At 39.7% G+C, this 19,204-nt stretch overlaps 1 protein-coding gene and 1 long non-coding RNA gene across 4 annotated transcripts in view; one reads left to right on the plus strand and one right to left on the minus strand.

The window, feature by feature from the left end:
- The window catches only part of Psma8 (proteasome 20S subunit alpha 8), a 56,551-nt gene that overhangs the window by 21,012 nt on the left and 16,335 nt on the right, over positions 1 to 19,204 (plus strand). For 2 of the 3 annotated variants that reach the window (XM_036205037.1, XM_036205039.1), the window contains exons 3-4: positions 3,733 to 3,857; positions 8,016 to 8,138. In XM_036205037.1, coding sequence (XP_036060930.1) covers positions 3,733 to 3,857; positions 8,016 to 8,138 — 248 coding nt within the window. Of the gene's footprint in view, positions 1 to 3,707; positions 3,858 to 8,015; positions 8,139 to 19,204 lie in introns of all 3 variants that reach the window. The other variant, XM_036205038.1, reaches the window with a different exon arrangement.
- LOC118594832 overlaps positions 19,071 to 19,204 on the minus strand; it is a 34,471-nt gene continuing 34,337 nt past the window's right edge. Inside the window, exon 3 of the long non-coding RNA XR_004946416.1 lies at positions 19,071 to 19,103. This is a non-coding gene — a long non-coding RNA (uncharacterized LOC118594832). The remainder of the gene's footprint in view (positions 19,104 to 19,204) is intronic.

A 19,204-nucleotide genomic window follows, 5' to 3' on the forward strand; every position in this document is an offset into this window, starting at 1 on the left:
TACACATTCATTCAGGACTCCCATTTTCTCTCTATACATTCACTCAAGGCATCCTTAATTCCCAACAACAGGTCTCATCATTTTTTTGGCTCAGTTTCTAATGTTTTTTTTTAAAACAGAGATTTTATATTGACACTTAAAATACTCATTCAGCAAAGAACCTTTATCCTATTGTGCCTTGTAATTGTCACAAATCAATTCTTGACAAATCTAAAAGATTGAAATCATATTTAATATCTTTCCTGCTTAAAAAGGAATGAAATCAGAAATCAATAGCTGAAGGCAAACTTAAAATGCACAAATATGTATCAATTAAACAATGTAGTTCTAAACTGCTATGGAGAAAACAAACAAGTGAGTGAGTAAACAGCCATCATAAGTGAAATTAGTAAACATCTTGAGGGAAATAACAACGAGCATCAACAGCATCAAAACTCATGGGATATATTTAAAAACAGGGCTAAGAGAAAAGTAAAGTAAACAAAGAATCTTTTTATGAACAGCTCCTGTATACTGAAAACGTAGAACAGAGTAAACCCAAAGCCACTATCACACCTGAGATAAACAGAACAGAAAGATAATAGAAAATTAAAACAAAAAGTGATTTTTGAAAAGGTGAACAAAATTAAGAAACTAAGTATATCAATTAAGTAAAACTATTTCTCAGTTAAAATGAGGAATGAAAATGGGCCATTGCTTCCACTTGCACAGAATACAAAGGATTTAAGAGAATATATGTACCATTAAGTGCCAACAAAATTCCTTGAAGCACACGAATTACCTAGTTACTAAGAAGACAGCTCTACAGCTGTCTGAAGATGATGACTCTGTTTCCACATTACCAGGAAATTCAGGCCGAAGGGAGAACTACTTGATTACATCAACTTACACAGAAAAAATGCATTTGGTATCACTCAGTACTCTTTCTTGGTTAAAAAGAAACACAGCTGCCGGGTGGTGGTGGTGCATGCCTGTAATCCCGGCACTCAGGAGGCAGAGGCAGGTAGATCTCTGTGAGTTGGAGGCAGAGGCAGGTAGATCTCTGTTAGTTTGAGGCCAGCCTGAGCTACAAAGTGAGTTCCAGGAAAGGCGCAAAGCTACATAGAGAAACCCTGTCTCGAAAAACTAAAAAAAATGCAACACAGCAAATTAGAAATATACCTCAGCACAGTTAAGCTATATGTGATATCTTAGGGTTTGTGTGGCTGTGAAGAGACACCATGACCATGGCAACTCTTATAAAGGAAAACTTTTAACTGTGGTGGCAGCTTATAGTTCAGGGGTTTAGTGCATTATCATCATGGCAGGGAGCATGGAGGCTGGGAGTATGGTGGTGTGCAGGCAGACATGGTGCTGACGATTTCTGCATCTTAATCCAAAGACAACAGGAAGTGAACTGATACACTGGGAGGTAACTTGAGCATATATGAAACCTCAAAGCCTGCCTCCACAGTGAGACTTCCTCCAAGGCCACACCCACTCCAACAAAGTCATAACTCCTAATAGTGCCACTCTATTTTCTTTCAAACCACCACATGTGAAATACTCAGTTGATGTATTCATTGGGGAACAACTGAAACTTCACCTCTAGAATCAGGAACAGGCAAGGGTACCTGCTTTTTCATTGCCATTCAATATAGTAGTGCATGTTCTATCTGAGTAATTAGTCAAGAGTAAGAAATAAAACAACCCAACTGTTCAGAAAGAAATGAAAATCATTTGATTTTCCTTTGATCACAGGAATCATAATCTCATATGTAGAAAACCCTATAGGATTTACAAAAAATTGCTAGACATAGTGAGTTGAAATGGTATCTGGAATGAGATGGCAGATTAGCAAACAGGTCTCTCAGCCAGGTATGGAGGTACATGCCTTTAATCCCAAACTGGATGTGGAGGCGCATGCCTTTAATCCCAAACTAGATATGGAGGCGCACGCCTTTAATCCCAGCACTCGGGAGGCAGAGACAGGCAGATCTCTGAGTAAGAGGCCAGCCTGGGCTACAGAGCCAATTCCTAAGCAAAAGAAACTCTCGGTGTGGCCGTGGGTGAGAACAGTAGGAGTTGCAAACATCACTCAGAAAAGAGAAAGGAAGATCCCCGGGAGTCATAAAGAGATGCCAGAGTGCAAAGAGCAACAGGAGCTTGGGGAAGCAGGAAACAGCTCGCCTTCCAGCCCAGCTGCTGGAGCTCAGGGAACTGAAACCTCAATCACCAGGCAAGCCACAGGATCCTGGTGAAATGGAACAAGCACACTGTTTTCAAAAGTGTTAAATCTAGCAGGGGACTTGGGGTGACCTTGACACGTGTAGCCTGCCAGCACCAAGTCAAAGTTGACTTTGCTGTGTCTGTGCAGCAAGCATTCACCTATGAAGCCGCCTCCCCAGCCCACTCTAAGTATTTTAAAGTTAACCTTTCTCTAGCTGCGGACCATATTCACACTGCAAGGAGGGCATATTCTCATGCAGCTTATCTGAACTATTCTAGTTTCACAAAATGCTAATCCAGGGTTGGGGATTTAGCTCAGTGGTAGAGTGCTTGCCTAGCAAGTGCAAGGCCCTGGGTTCTATCCTCAGCTTCAGGAAAAAACAAAACAAAAAACAAACACACTAACACAGGACTAGATTAGGCCATTGCTAGCTAGTCCTTTCTCTTAGATAACTAGTGTACAGAGAATTACTCTCTCTTCCTTTAATCAGTTCACACCAGACCTGTGTCAGGGTGATTTAAACCAGGGCATATCAGACAGCTCCATTTTCTGCCTGCCCTCCTGTTTCAAGGGGTGAGGATCCAAGTGTATGTAGCAACAGGGTTTGGCATGATGGAAGGTAAATGCTTGTGATGGAAAAGGAACAATGGCTATGTGAGAAGTGCCTGTTTCCAACATGTTTGTGTGAATTTGGGGTACAGTCTAGTTAGTACTAAAGGAGTAATGAAAAGGGTCTGGAGAGGCGGCTTAGCAATTAAGAGCATGCAGTACTTTTGTAGAGACTTGAGTTTGTTCCCAGCAGCCATCCCAGACTGCTCACAGCTGCTTTTAGGTCCATCTCCAGAGGGTCCACTGCGCTTGTCTTCCTCCTCTGGTCCCCACATTCACACTGACACACGAGTGCGCGCGTGCACACACACACACACACACAGACAGACAGACACACACACTTCAAAATAAAATACATCTTTTTTAAAAAGTGGGGAAAGAAGCAAAATGGCTGTAGAACAGTCAAATATCAGTGTCATCCTTAATTTGTACGATCAATTTGTCAGTTATATGCTGCAATCAATCTCCGACTAGGACGCATCCTGCCTCCTTATAGACAGGCTGAGAATTGTTTGGATGAAGTTTTTGGCTATTTCAGAAGCTCAGTCTCAATATCCTTGATTTTCAAAGTTTTCATTTTGACAAAAGTTGAGAAGTGTTATGTCCCAGTTTTATCAAGTGTAATTTGAACCCAAAGCAGATGTACTTCAGGACAGAGTACTGCCCTTGCTCTTAAAAGGAAAAAAAATGCAACTTAATACTAGTGTTGGAACTAAGCCATTTATTATTTCTTTTACAGATGAAGCAGGAACGTGTGAAACTAAGTCTTTAAAGGAAATAAATCACAGTGAAGGCACATGGCACTTTCTAGTTCTTTTTGAAGGTGGTGTTGAAGAGAAGGGTGCCATAAAAAAGAACTGGTAACTAAAAGCTTCTGACGAGGAAACAGACTTTGAGAAATGCCTGCTTTACAGGTCTGACAGCTGATGCGAGGGTAGTAATACACAGAGCACGGGTGGAGTGCCAGAGCCATAAGCTTACGGTGGAGGATCCGGTCACCGTGGAGTACATAACTCGCTTCATAGCAACGTTAAAGCAGGTGAGCAGATACTCTAACACAATTTCTGTTCCCACTGTCATTGGCTCTGTCATAGAAATACTGCAGTAGCTCCAAGCATTTAGTCTCCTGTGTTAAATTCCATATTCAGTCTCAGAATGACTTCATTCGCTTATTTGGGTGAAGTAGTTTGCGTTAATCACCAGAAATCAAAATCAGTTTCAATTCTTGGAGTTATAAATTTTTTAAGAGAGTGTCAAATTTTCAGAGGAAATTTTTATACTTGTAGAAACACAACAAAAAATATCATTCCTTAAAGTTTTCCATGGAAATATATGTTATTTCACCTGTAAATCAAAATACCCCTGATCAGGTTTAGATATGGTCTCTTCTGATCCACACAGAGCTGTATCATTGAAAGCCAAGCGTAAGTGTGCATACATGGCTGAGCTGTCACTGGCTGTTTGCATGCTGTCTGTGTATGTGGTGGCATGGCCTCCTTCCTGGGTGTTCTCTTGCATCTATAATGTTAGAACTGTGACCATCTCTGATGGGCATTTGAAAATGGGCATCACTCCATTCCTTTCTTATTTGTCTCCCTGCTACCCTAACATTATTCTGTTTTGATTATGGCTTGTTTTTCTTTTTAAAATTGTACTGCTGAGTTTTAGTAGGGGTTTCCTAGATCGGACATTATAGTTGAGTATAAGGCTCTTACTATATGTGCCAAACTGCTTTCTAGAAAGATTGAGCCAGTTTTCATGTGCAACCAGCTGTCCCAAAGGATTCATCAATGGAGTTTTTCATTTTTCTTTCTTTTGCAAGTGAGTGCTATGTAATGTAACAGCTGCTTTGTCTTTTACAGTTAGTGAAATTGAATTTTCCACATCTAGGTCCACTCTTCATTTCTACTTGTGCAAATTGTCCTTCAACAAAAACATTGTTTTTTCCACATAACTTTGAACAGAATGCTCACTGTACAGATTTGTGTCACTTTATCTTCTCTTTAAAACATGTTTTGATTTCACTTACTTATTCTGGGGGCTGTGTCACAGTGCACATATGGAGGGCGACCTGCAGGTGGGTCCTGGTGACAAAACTCAGGTCAGGCTTGGCAGCAAGGACCTTTACCCATGGAGCCATCTCACCAGGCCTATATTCCCCTTTCAACCCGGTTTCTGAATTGAAAGATACTCGTGGAGATTTACTGAGTAAATTCCTCCCTGTCTGTCCTGTCCCCATCCCCACCCCATCCCCATTGCTCCTCTATGTAGTTGCCCTTCCACTTTCCTGTCATGCACATACAAGACTCTGTGTGTTATAAGACATGAGCCAAACAAGAGAAAATGTGTCACCTTGTCTTTGAGACCAGCATAACTCAGTTAACATGACTGTTTCCAGCTCCATTCATTATCCTACAAAAGACATGATTCGGTTCTTCTTTGTAGTTAGGACATCTTGTGTGCACGCATACTGTATTTTCTGTTAAGAAAGAGTTCTCAAGAGTATTCTGAAAGAGCTGTAACTTTATAGAGTTGAACCCAGGATCTTCTCTATCTTATGGCCCTTAAGAAACTATTCCTTTGCATCTCCTCACATGAGCATGTGTGTTAGCTGCACCTGCTCTCTGGCCTTCACCTCTGGCTGCTCTGGCAGAGCAGGTACCCTGGATCTGCATGGAGATTTTTTTTCATAGACTCTTTGTAAATCCAAATACTAAAGTTTTGAGACGAATAATACATATCAAATAATTCTGTTTTTAAAAGCTTTGTTACTTTATTTTAGAAGATATTCCAGAATTTTTGTATTGCTACTTTTGTATTTTGTTTCAATTTCCCCAGTTGTTAAAAAGGAATCTACCAAAAAAGGAAGACCCAGAGCAGCATACACGAAGAGTTCTTAAGTGTGGTTCTTAAGGTCTCTTCTGGAGAAATCCAGACTTTGAATTGACTGTGGAAACATAGTTGTAAGTCTGTGACAGTGAGATTGCCACTGGGTCAGAGATAGCACATGTTCACCTCACACGTTTACCTTTGTTTATATGACCTTTTCACTAAAATGAAAAGGTTGAACAAGTATGTTAAAAGGTCTTTCTTCTAAGATAATATATAAATGCATCTACTTTATACCTCAGTGCAAACCAGAAACTTTAGACAGTACAGAGGAATTAAATATAGCACCTATTTTTTAAAAAAGATATTTATGTTCATAGCTCAGTTGTTTGCATTCAAAATCAAACTTTCCTTGCAAAACATGAAATATTAAACTTGAAAAATGAGAAAACAGATCATATATGTAGATAAGACTAAAAGAAAGCCACTAAAAAGCTGTTTCAACCACAGAATTACACACAGCGACATCCAGCCGCAGAGTTAAGTAAAGTTACCGATGTATTCAGTCCTTAGCTTTCTGTCAGGGCTGCTTCTTCATAGTCTAGGACAAGTCTAGTGAGAATGGCACAAATTCAGGAAGTTCCCTGCTATGAAAGTAATAAAAAGTACAATTGGTTTCAGTGTTACATTGTCTGTAGGGGAAATGTGTGTGAAACAAAAGATCCCTTTTCTTTGGGACTGATGGAAATAACACAGTGCACAGTGAACAGAACATATTTGATAGAAATATTATCAAATAGGAGTAGTCCCTGACAGTAACTGCAGTGTTCCTCAAGGCAAACAAGGCTGTACTTCCAAAGCACAGCTCATTAACTCAGCTTCCCTGACAGCAAAACAAATGCCCAGTCCTCTGCTGGGGCACAGAAATTGTACTGTCTTAGTTATGCAGTGAAGAGACACCATGAGTATGGCAACTCTTATTAAAGAAAGCATTTAATTGGGGCTAGCTTACAGTTTCAGAGACTTAGTCCATTGTCATTATGGTGGAGAGCCTCACAGTACACAGGCAGACATGGTGCTGGAGAAGTAGCTGAGAGTTTGACACCCTGATTCGCAGGAAGCAAGGAGAGAGAGAACTGGGGCTGGCATGGACTTCTGAAACCTCAAAGCCTCTCCTCCAGTGTCACACTTTCTCCAACAAGGCCACACCTCCTAATGGTTCTCAAATGGTGCCGTTCTCTGATGACTAAGCATTCAAACCATTCATATACAGAGCAGACAGAACACTTTTAAGACCATACTGGGTGTGTGGGGTGAAGAATGAAAGGAATTTACCGTGAAGGTAGCAGAGGGAAGGAAAGTACCCAGGCAAAGGAGGAGGTTAGGGAAGGGGAGCATTGTGGGGAAAGGGATGACGTAGAATAGAGTTGATGACAGATAGTATGAGTATGACCAAATGAAGCACATTGGTTTGTATGTTAACCTAAAATTTTAATTTAAAAATGGGAAACAATGAAAGCTCAGTAAGGATCTTCTAAGAAAAATAAGATACATAAACAAATTTGTGATTATACTTTACAGATTGTATACATTCATTGCTTTAAAATGTCACCATGAATTAACAGTAGTCAAGAAACACTAAAAAATGTATACAATAAAATCAGAAAAGTAGGGACTGGAGAGATGACTCAGTGGTTAAGAGCACTTACTGCTCTTCTAGAGGACTGGAGTTTGGTTCCTAGCAGCTCATAACTACCTGTAACTGCAGCCCCACGGAGTGCTGTGCACCCCGGCCTCTGAGGGTCCCTCACATGTATATTCCCACATGAACACACACAAAAACAGGATTAAAAATACTGAAAATATTTTTTAAAAAAGAATCAGAAGAGTAGATAATTTTGATGCTTTATTTACTAGAATTTTATCTGATAAGTGTCAAGTGTTTTGTGGTGATCTGAATAAGAATGGCCTCCATGGGCTCATAGATACAAATGCATAGTCACCCGGGAGTGACACTATTTGAAAGGATTATAACAATTAGGAGATGTAGCCTTGTTGGAGTAGGTGTATCACAGAGGTTGGGCTTTGAGGTTTCAGAAGCCCATGCCAGGCCCAGTCTCTCTCTCTCCCCACCCCCAACCCTCAGCTTGTGGATCAGGATGTAGCTCTCAGCTCCTTCTCCAGCACCACTCCTGTCTGCTGCCATGCTGCCTGCCATGATGATAATGGACTAAGCCTCGGAAACTGTAAGCCAGGCCCCAGTTAAATGCTTTCCTTTATAAAAGTTGTCTTGGGTGTGATGTCTCTTCACAGTAATAGAAGAGTAACTAAGGCAGTGTTATGGTAAAACATAAATTTTACTTTTTAGAAATATACACAAAGCAATGGACGAAGACCCTTTGGTATTTCAGCCTTAATTGTAGGCTTTGATGATGATGGCATTCCAAGATTGTATCAGACAGATCCCTCTGGTACTTACCATGCTTGGAAGGTGAGTAATGAATTTGTTCATTTTTCATAGAAGTTGCTGGATAAATGCATTAATTTATTGTAAAACTGAATAAATGTAAATGTGTTATTGCTTTCAGGGACATGACAGAATTATCTTGCATTAAAATATTGACTATGACACAGACTATCGATTGTAGCTTCTCAGAAATGATGGTTTTGGATAGTAAAAGACCTTGGTTTAAACCAGTGATGGTGGTGCATGCCTGTAATGCCAGCTTTTAGGAAGCTGGGGACAGATAATTGGTAGGAGTTCAAGGGTAGCCAGTGCTGCATAGTGAGTTTCAGGTCAGCCTGAGTGAGGTTTTTGTCTCAGAAACACAAAACAAAACAAAACAAACAAAACAACAACAAAATCCCTAAAGAGATGAATTAAAACCATATACAAGTTTGAGTTCTATTAACATTGTCGCACATGAGTATCATTGGTCTCCATTCGTATTTATCCCCCCTTACCCTTCCCGTTTCTTCCCACCCCAGTTAGCACTTTCATGTTTAGGTGGCAGGAGAGTGTAATATTTGTCTTCCTGAGTCTGGTTTCCATAGTGAAATGTTTCATTTGTCCACTATCGTTTTAATATATATGTATTTTATTTATTTATTTTTATGTGTATGGATGTTTTGTCTGTATGTATGTCTGTGTGCTCTATGCATGTCCAGTGCTCTCCGAGGCCAGAAGAGGGAATCAGATCCTCTGCAACTGTGGTGAGCCACCATGTGGGCTTGCTCTTAACTTCAGAGTCATCTCTCCAAGGCCATGTCCTCCATCCTAGGAGAATCGGATAGCCATAACCTCTGATACATATTATGTGTTGGTATATAGTAGTAATCTTCATACAGTACGTAGGATTGTTTTTCTGTTCAAGTTATTCTTGTTTCAGGACCCAACTGCCACCTTCCTCAATGGTGTACTCAGATCGAACACAAAGGCCCAGAGATAGAAGTAGGAGTTTCCAGCAGTGAGTTTCCATAAACTGCCATGTATAAGAATAAGACTATGGGTTGGGGATTTAGCTCAGTGGTAGAGCAAGGCCCTGGGTTCGATCCTCAGCTTAAAAAAAAAAAAAGAATAAGACTACAACTACACAATGTAATATGAGTGATTTGAACTCAAGTATTAAAAGTTAAGTATTCAGGCTTTAAATAATTTCACATTGAGTTTATATTATAAGGACTTAGAGCCAAAGAAATGAATATGGAAAACACTACAATAATCTTTATTATCTCACTAAGTAAATAATTTGATGGAGTGCAAAGTATTTGCCTAGTATGCATGGAGTCCTGGGTTTGATTCCCAGAACCAGCTATCTCAGCCCTTAGAAAATTGGTGCAGGAAGTCTAGAAGTTCAAGCTCATCCTCAGCTATGTAGTAAGAGAAACAGGTTAAGTTATAAGAGCTAGCAAGAAATGAGCCTAAGCTAAGGCCTAGCATTCATAACGAATAACAAGTCTCTGTGTCATGATTTGGGAGCTGGTTGGTGACACAAAAGAAAAAGCCTGCTAAACTGTTTTCTAACTCAGAGACAAGTAAAGCAGCAGAGTATAATCTCACAACCAAAACAGGAGTGCTTCTATCAGCTGCACACCTTTCATCTGCCCAGGCAAGCTAGTCGTCAGAAGCTGTGGGTTTACCTATGAAAAATTCTGGGTTTTCATCCTGCCAGTCAGAAATCTTTTGACCTATACTTTCTTTTTAAAATTTTTATTACATTTGTTTATTTATTTGTGTATACTTGGGGTAAATATGTGGAAGTTACAGGACAACCTGCAGGAGTCAGTTCTCATCTTCCATTTTCTGGGTCCTGAGGATCAAACTCAGGTTTTTCAGGCTTGGCCTCAAGGGCCTGTCCCTGAAGAACCCTCTCACCGGTCCTTACTTGGTTTCTGTGTCTTCCAATCATTGTCCTAAACAAACCAGCGGTTATAGGGTCGGTCCTGAAATATTTCTGTCTGCAGTTATCTTTATATCATTACTGTCTGTTCTGATATAACAGTAGTTTTAAGTTTGCAAAGGTGTTTTTTGTTTTAGTTTGTCTAATGTCTGAGGACACCCAGAAAAGATGTTTTCTCTCCCGTTTAGTTAGGAAAATGACAGAATTTTCAAATTGTTTGAAACTTTACCAATGATGTGGATTTGAAGTATACTCTTTTCTGGTGTCTACTAGTAGAGTCCAATGGGAGTCTCAGCTCTAGTTCAGTGAACTTATGTTCTCTAAAGAAACATTCTTCACATACACCTTGGGAACTTTAAGGCTGTGCTCAGTATCAAACAAGACTTGATTTGGATTTATTTGCAGACTGTGGTCCAGGTAATCCAACAATGGCTGTCTGCCAACAGAAAGTCCAAGAATCCAGTAGTTGTTCATTCTACAAGAATGGATGTCTCCACTGATCTTCAGTATATGCCCGGGTCCTGAGGAAGTAGTCTCTAGTACCACTGAAAGAATAGATTTGCCAGGGAGAGCGAGGGCAAGCAGGCAAAGAGTAAGAGCTCCCTTCTTCCATGGCCTTTATGTAGATGGCCACAAAGAGATGTGGCCCAGACGCCAACAAGTGGGTCTTCTCACTTGAGATGATTTAATTCAGAAGAAATCCCTGACAGGTGTCCCCAGCCGCTTGGGTTTAGTTAATTCTAGATGTGGTCAAGTTGAGTGGAGTAGCCATCACAGTGGTCGAGGTGACATGGGCCTCCTCACTGAAGCAGTGTCTTCTCCGGAGCACCCATGCAGGGGTCTAACCTGAGTCCAAACAGCAAGGAACAGATATGTCCAGATTGGGAAATAGTCTGCTCGTGCTATTGAAAGACAGAACAAACACAGGGAGGCATTTCTGATGTAAAGGAATCAAAGAAGATGAATGTGAACCATAACTGTTGACAGTACTCTGGATGGGGAAAATAGACTCAAAGGACATTGTGGAGAAATATATTAGGTAATACTGTGACATTCCCTGGATATGTTAAGTATAATGTAGTCAAATAGGACCATATAGGCCTGGTAAGACAGCTCAGGAGGTAAAAATGTTTGCTGCCAAGTCACATGATATGATCTAAGTTAAATTTATAGGACCCACCTGTTGGAAAAAAAAGCCAACTCCTTCAAATTGTCCTCTGACCTCCACCCCCAACACAGATGCATACCCACACAATAAGTAAATGAATGTAAATTTTTTAAAAGAATATTCTTATGTTAATGTGGTAGATGCTGAGTTACATAGAGATAAAATGTGGTAACTGTAACATAAATTGTGTGTGTGTGTGTGTGTGTGTGTGTGTGTGTGTATAGATGGAGAAAAGCACAACACATATCTCAGTGTTAATAGTTCATGCATGGAGAGAAAGAATATACTGTTAATTGTTCATTATATGTTCCTGTTCATAAGCTTTGAAATCCCACCCCAAAAAGAATAGGTTATGAGGAAGAAAGTGGCGATAGTTTTGTTTTTGTTTTCGGTGACTGTGAAGAGGAGCACAGAAATGGAACAGTGGCTAGTTGAGAATACAGATGCCAGGGAACCCTTCACTCAGCCCGTTTGGCAATGCTATGGGTTTCTTCAACAACAGGACCAAGGTCTATTCACCAAGACCTGTTCTGGACACTGGGGGTAGAAGTCCCTAAAACAAAGCTGTTACATTCTAAGTGTTAGAGAAGGACAAGCCCGTGTAGTGGTGTGTTAGGTGAGTTACAGACAACTCTATCAAGGGGACTTGCTATGATAGAACTTTAAAGCAGATGTGTATCAAATCATTTCTATACACCAGTTGCTTGTAAGTCTAAAGTATTTAACCAAATCAGATATAAAGTATAAAGTGCAGTTCTCAAAATATGACCTGCAACCCCCATTCCAGGAGGTAATAATGATTTTCATAGACCTCCTCAACTTAATGTTTGTGTAAATGTGCACAGCATTCTCCACTTCATCCCTGGACAAAGAGATCTGGTAGCCAGACAGTCACCATGTCTGATCTCAGGACTGTTCCTGTGAGACTGTCAGCCCTCTTGGGAATCCTGAGTTGAGGTCAACCTCTTGAGATCTATTGTGCCTAGTCCAGAACTGCAGGACAATGGTAAGACTCATTATGAGGAAAGGGCATCTCAAAAGCTTGAGATGTGGTATTGTATCTCAAGTAATAGAGTAGAAAACTATTGCAGCTTCCATGGTGAGCAAGGAAACCCGAGTGTCATGGAACAAAAGACTGACAACCTGGAAAAGAAGACCAGGATGGGAAGAATGGAAATGATCTGAATTGGGTGTGAGTCATTCTAGGTGTGTCCCTTGCTGTCTGAAAGTCTGTTGTCGCTCTGCTTGTCCATCACCAGTTTGGCTAGCCACTCCAAGGAGAGTTTGCCAGTTCCAAATCACCCTGCCAGTTATCACACTCAGTGTCCAGTGGGAGTTTGTATCTGGTGACAGCAGGCCATGCAGGGGTCTGTGGCCTCCACTAGCACAGCCTCCACATAGAAGCCATGTACAGTGTAGCAGAGGAATCCTACAACCTGGAGATTGACATCAAGCAGTGACACAGGCTCAAAAGCAAGCTTGTGCCTATTGGTAGGGAATCAAGAAGCCCTAGAATTAAGAGTTCAGTCATGGTGTCTGGAAACAGTTGCATGGATGGAACTGCTTTTGGGTCTGGAAAATGTGGCCTGAACTTTATGATTTCATGACACCAGCAGCTATGTTACGTGTAAGGAGTACAAGTCCTTATTAGGGCTACCCTGCATTGTCTATCAAAGACCCTTTAGATGAGGATGACGACGAAGCTTGGCAAACTTATAACTAATTCTGTAGTTCAGGGGTAGGAGATAATCTTAGAGCAACCAATCCAAAGCGAAATTGTTAAATGACTGTGCAAATACCTCCTGCTTCAAGAACAGATGGGTTCCATAACTGAGTCTCTTCAGGCCTTCAAGCTGACTTAGTCTAATACCTGGATATTGTGGTGTCATATCAATCCAGAAATATTATCGATACCTTCACTGCCAGATGTGAATTAAAAGGGGGCCAGGGGACTGTTCTGGGCAGTAAAGACAGAGGCATCTTGCAAATGTGAGCAAGTGAACAGATAGAACCAGCTCCATAGACTTAAAGAACAATATGTAGCAAGGCTAAGACTGCAGATGGCAGTTCACTGCCCCTCTAGCTGAATAAGGTGTAGGCAGGAGAACCACTGGGCCCTTCAGTCACTAGCTGACTAATTAGACTCTGCCCCTGGTGTCACCAATTGCAGGTTGAGGCCTTATCAATTTTTGGAGAAGTCCCTGAGAGTTAGTTCCCCATTCCTATGCCTTTGATGCTCCCAGTGCCTCCTCAGAATGTCTGTGAAAGGGCAAGACTGAACATCTGGAGCCCAATAGAAAAATACTAGGTCAGTGCTCATGGGATTGGCCCAGATCACTGTGTACTCTCACATTCCTCCTCTGTTGTGCCTCTATGACCCATGGGGAAAACACATAACAACACTAAGGTAACAGTTCCCTTTTGATATATGGCTCATATGCCGATTCAGTGTGGTAAAGCTGCTGGTGCCTCAGCACCAGGCCTTAGTACTCATCTTACTCTCCACCATCATGAATTTGCAGAGTAAATGAGCGAGTTTAGCTTACACATGAGTCACCTTCAGTGAAGTAGTAAGTGCTGTTAACACTGCTGTAAAATATGGCTCTGTGCACAGGACTTCAGCAGTTTGTGTGGTGGAATGACCATGTAAGTATAGTGGGGTTGCTCTCAGAAGAACAGTTAGGTTATTCTTCACTTCCAAGGTGAAACAGCCCACAGGTAATGGAACTTCATATGTGTCTGATAGAACAATAGACAACAATGATTTTTATGCACATGTGGAATTTGACAGGACATGTTCTCAGGATTGAACAGACTGAGCCTGTTTTTTGCAGAAAACATCAGATAGTATTTGTTACTAATGATACAATTAAAGATTTAAAGGAAAATTTGGAAAACATGTATTTATCACAATGCACCTGACAGTTTCTCAGTATTTCTTTGATGATACTGTTGGTAAAATGGAGAAACATGATATTTGATATTTTAGAAATGAGATAGGTCAACAGTTAAAGTACCTGTATAATTCAGTGAGCCAATGTTTTCCAGGTGACCAAGGCACAGTATAAAAGATCCATTCAAAACAACCAATGACTGTTGACTACTCAGAGTAAAACTGATCATAGCACTATGAGCTGAGTCAAGAGAGTGAAAGATTGGAGCCGGGCCTGGACTGCATAGAGTTCAGGCCCGCATAGGGAGGTACCTTTCCAAAGTACAAAGTAAAAACAAAAGCATGGCAATACTATCACCACCATCACCACCAAAATCCTAAGGAAATGTAGAGATTGTTCTGTTTATTTTTAGACAGGTTCTTTCTGTATAGTTCATGCTGGCCTAGAACTCAAGTCTCAGCTCCTTGACTGATGAGGTTATAGGCATGCACCACTATAGCCTACCAAGAAATTTTCAATTTACTTTAAATAATAGTTAGCCAAGAGACTTTAGTATAAACAGTTTTAAAAGTTTCCTTAGTCGTTCTAGATTCCAAACTGTAATTAACTGTTAAAAAGCAACTACCTTGAGTGGAATACGAACACTTCGCTGAGAAGGACATTAAAATGTCCTTTCCTAACACTTGAATGAAGCTATATCTATAAAATAATAGCAGAGCATTTCAAGACAGTGACTGTGAAACAACACATAGAAAAATTCTGCCTCTTTGTGTGTGTGTGTGTGTGTGTGTGTGCGCGCGCGCGTGCGCGCACGCACATTCAGCTTTGTAAAAAGATTTTTTTTAAAAGATGTATTTCTTTTTATGTGTATAGGTGTTTTGCTTGCATGTATGTCTGTGTGCATGTGCATGTCTGATGCCGGGAGAGGGCGTCAAATCCTTTGGAACTGGACTGCAGTTGGTTGTTCTGTTGTCATGTGGACGTTTGGAATGGAACCCATGTCCTCTGCTGAGCCATCTCCCTGGTCCTGAATTCTACATTTAAAAAATTGTTTTATTTTTAATTAAAATGTAATTACTTCATTTTTCTACTTTTCTCTCCTCCCTACCCTTGCTCCCTCAAATTCATGGCCTCTTTTTCTTTATTTACATAGACACACACACACACACACACACACACACACACACACACAACCTGCTGAGTCCATTTAATGTTGCTTGTATGTATATATTTTAGGGTTAGTGACTTTGTACTGGATAACCAACTATAGGCTCACCCCTGGGGAAGACTAATCCTACCTTCCTCAGCAGTCATTAGCTGCCAGTAAGTCTTCACAGAAGTGGCCCCGATGAGATTTTCACCATCCTTGTTGGCATGTGCACACAGAAATTAAGGTTCCACTATAAAAATGTTATTTAACCTTAATTATCTCATCAAACATCCTGGCTTCAAAACTAGTCACATTGTAAGTTAGGAGTTCAACTTATGAATGTGAGGGAATGCAATTCAAATTCTAGTTATATAAGTGCTATGTTTTATTTAAAATTGTATTTTCCAAAGTGAGGGTGGGGGTAGGGGCAGGGAAGCTGTGTGAGGATTTTGTAAGAAAGCAGCTGTCTGAAAGCAGTTTGTAATTCAGAGTCTCCAGGGCTTTGAGACAAGTTTCTGTTGACCTAGTTGGTGGTATGTTGTACTGGGAGACCAAAAAGGCTAGTGGAACAAACAAATAATGGGCTTATTATTTTACATGAATTAACATTGTTTTAGTGTTTATTTCTAACTATTGGGTTTGGATTCGATTTGTAGCATACTATTTACATGCTATGTAAGTTAGCTTGCTGCTGTTTTGTGTCAAAGACTCAAGATGCACCGGTCAGAAACATGTGTTACAAGTGAAGTGAGGAACAGCATATCTGCATGGATCACCTTTGACCTCCAACCTCACAGGGTTAACAGAATGAATCTGTGCATGTCTCGGCAGCTCAGAAGCAGAGCAGAGCCCTAGCAGCAATGGGGCAGGCAAGATACATTCCCCAAAGACAATCCCGCCTCCTGTGACCCACCTTTCCCAACCAGGATCTGCCTTCCACAGCCCCACCACACCCCAGTAGTCTGCTCAGATTTTGAATTCCTTAGTGGAATAAATCCTTCACCATGTCAGAGGTTCATGATCTGATTGTGTCTGTAAATGCCCTCATGCTCCCTTCAGAATGTGCTCTTTAGATACTTCCTTTGGATTTGTTAATTCAGTCAGGTTGACAAGATTAACTATCACAGGACTATAACATGAATCTTAAAAGGTCTTATTAATAAAACAAAACAAAACAAAACAAAACAAAACAACAACAACAACAACAACACACAGCTAGATATTGGAGTGAAAGCTGAAAGATCAGAGAAAGAGAACAAGCCAGCCATGTTCTTACCTCTACGAAATCCTCAGCTTCAAGAGAGAGATGTCCTGTTTACTCACGCCTTATATATCTTTCTGTGCCCTGCCATCTTACTTACTTCCTACTGCTGGGATTAAAGGTGTGTGCTACAACTGCCTGACCTCTATGTTTAATATAGTGGCTGGCTTTGTCATCTGATCCCCAGGCAAGCTTTAATGGGGTACACAATATATCACCATATATCCCCCTTTTTGTCTGAAATAATAAAAGGTTATAACTAACATAAGAAAAACTATATACAATATATAGGCAATAAATACATCAACAATGTCTAGTACATTTGCATTTGACAAATTCAGTGAAAATATTCCATTATCTATACTATTTTGGTGATTCCATAATGTACCTAATTCACTTTCTATCCTAAATTGTATTACCAACCTAAAACTATCTTTTGATGTCTTTCAAACTTATACACTTTATACCTCTATAGTGAGTTTCTTTTCTGAATCTGATAACAAGGAAAGTTATAACTATAATTATCTAGTCTTCAACTCCCTCAGAGACCTGAGAAGGAAAAAATATTAACTGAATAATCAGGAAGTGCAAACAAGTGACTTCCAAAACTGTGAGAAATGACCAGAAACAGCTGGCTGCCTGGACAGTCACCCAAGGTTCCTTTGCAGTGCTGGGCTTCCATCTTTAGCCTACATACCTAGCATATCTGACAGATGCATCTGTGAAGCAGGATTTTCTAAAGGGCTGTCCTACCTTGTCTTGGCAAAGTTTGGCAGTCCTTTCTTTTGTGTTCTGCCTGTCCATTTGGACAGCAATCTGTCAGCAGTTGAGGCAAGGGCATTTTCTTACCTAGTGGCTCTCTTTTGCCACGAAGAAAGTAAATTCTGTATGGAGTTTCTTCAATGCCCATCATTTTCTCTGAAATAGATTGGTGCTGCCAGGAGCAGACATGTCTCATTGTCATAAAAAAAAAAAAAAAAAAAAAAAAAAAAAAAAAAAAAGAAAAGAAAAGAAAAGAAAAGAAAAAAGAAAAAGAAAAAAATCTGTTATTAAAATACCTTAAATGCCATATTCTGCAGATCTCTAAAGATGACCTATATATCTAAGATATATCTCTGATTGATCTTGAAAACATACCTAACATAACTACAAATTTGATTGTAATTACTAACTACTAACTTTTATTTCTTTATATCCTAATTATTTGGCAATAATAACTTTCAAGGACTAGCAATTTGCATTACATTGTTAAATGAACTGTATAGGTACAATACCTTGAACAAGATCAGAAAATATGTACAGTATTTTCTTTAAATTTGTATCAATATACATAATTTGTATATAACGTACAAAAATCCAATCAATGTGAAATATTAAAATTAGCAGTTGCCTTTTAAAAGTACATTCAATAATCTACCTTTTTATCTTATCATAGCCATATTCTCTCTTTTTTCTTTTCAGAGTAGATTCAATACTCTACCTCTTATCTATATCCTTTTTTTTTCAAACAAGAACCCCAAATCTAATTTTCTTTGTTTAGCTTTTTTCCTGACTGTTAACAATTAACAACTTGTAACTAACCATCATAAACACTAACAATTATCCATAAGCCATTGAATAACCAAAAAACCACCCACCCCACCACTTGGGAATATGGCCATTGTGTCCTTGCTTGAGTAGTCTGTGAGGCTGGTTCATATTAGCTAGCCATATCCAAATTATCCTGAGCAGTTTGTAGTCCAAAGCCAATATTTGGGTGGTGTTTGTCAGCTTAGTGGTATTATCATTGTTCTGATGGAATTGTCATTCTGGGGCCCCACCATCTTTTTGGAGACTGTCAGGTGCGGTCATGGTTCCCTGCAGAATACTGATAGAGATTCAAACATGAAATCATGTATAGGAAGCTAGATGAAACCTTTTTATCTATGATAAGTTAGTACTAATTAGTATGTGACCATTCATATCATGATAAAAGTCATATATATATAAATTTTATTTTATTTTATTTTTTGCTGGAGCTGAGGATTGAACCCAGGGCCTTGCGCTTGCTAGGTAAGCGCTCTACCACTGAGCTAAATTCCCAACCTGTTATGGCTCAGCCGTTAAAGGCTAGGCTCACAACCAAAAATATAAATCTTATAAATTTTGATAGAAAATTCATACCTTAAGAAAAGTTTAAAGAGTCAAAATAAAAGCAAAGAATTATGAGATTAGGGGCAATGGAATAATCCATTAATTTTGGATTTTCTTCTGTCCCATATCAGGTGGTCTTCTGACATGATACAGGGATTTTGCATTTTCTTTAACAAGCATGCTTGGGTTTAGAGAAGGAGAAAGCCACGCCCCAACCACAGAGCTAGCTTTAATTTTTCATTGAAGTGGGAGTACATAAAGACCATTTGTGTTATGTGTCTGTAGAGAAGAGCAGAAACAAACTTTTAGAAAGACTTATGAAATTTTATCAGTGGGATACCAAAAGACCAACTCTTTTTCTTGAAACATCTTTTTTTCTGGATGATTTGTCTTTTTTCTTCAGATATCTCATTTGTCCAGTGTTCTTCAGATTCCTTAGCCTTCATTCTCCTGAAAGACAAAAACAAAAACAAAAACAAACAAACAAATAAACAAACAAAAAAACACTTCTCCAACCCTAACTTTGGTAAGGTTCCTCTTTGGCAAGTTAT

Source organism: Onychomys torridus, chromosome 13 (genome assembly GCF_903995425.1).
Source record: "Onychomys torridus chromosome 13, mOncTor1.1, whole genome shotgun sequence".
NCBI lineage: Eukaryota > Metazoa > Chordata > Mammalia > Rodentia > Cricetidae > Onychomys > Onychomys torridus.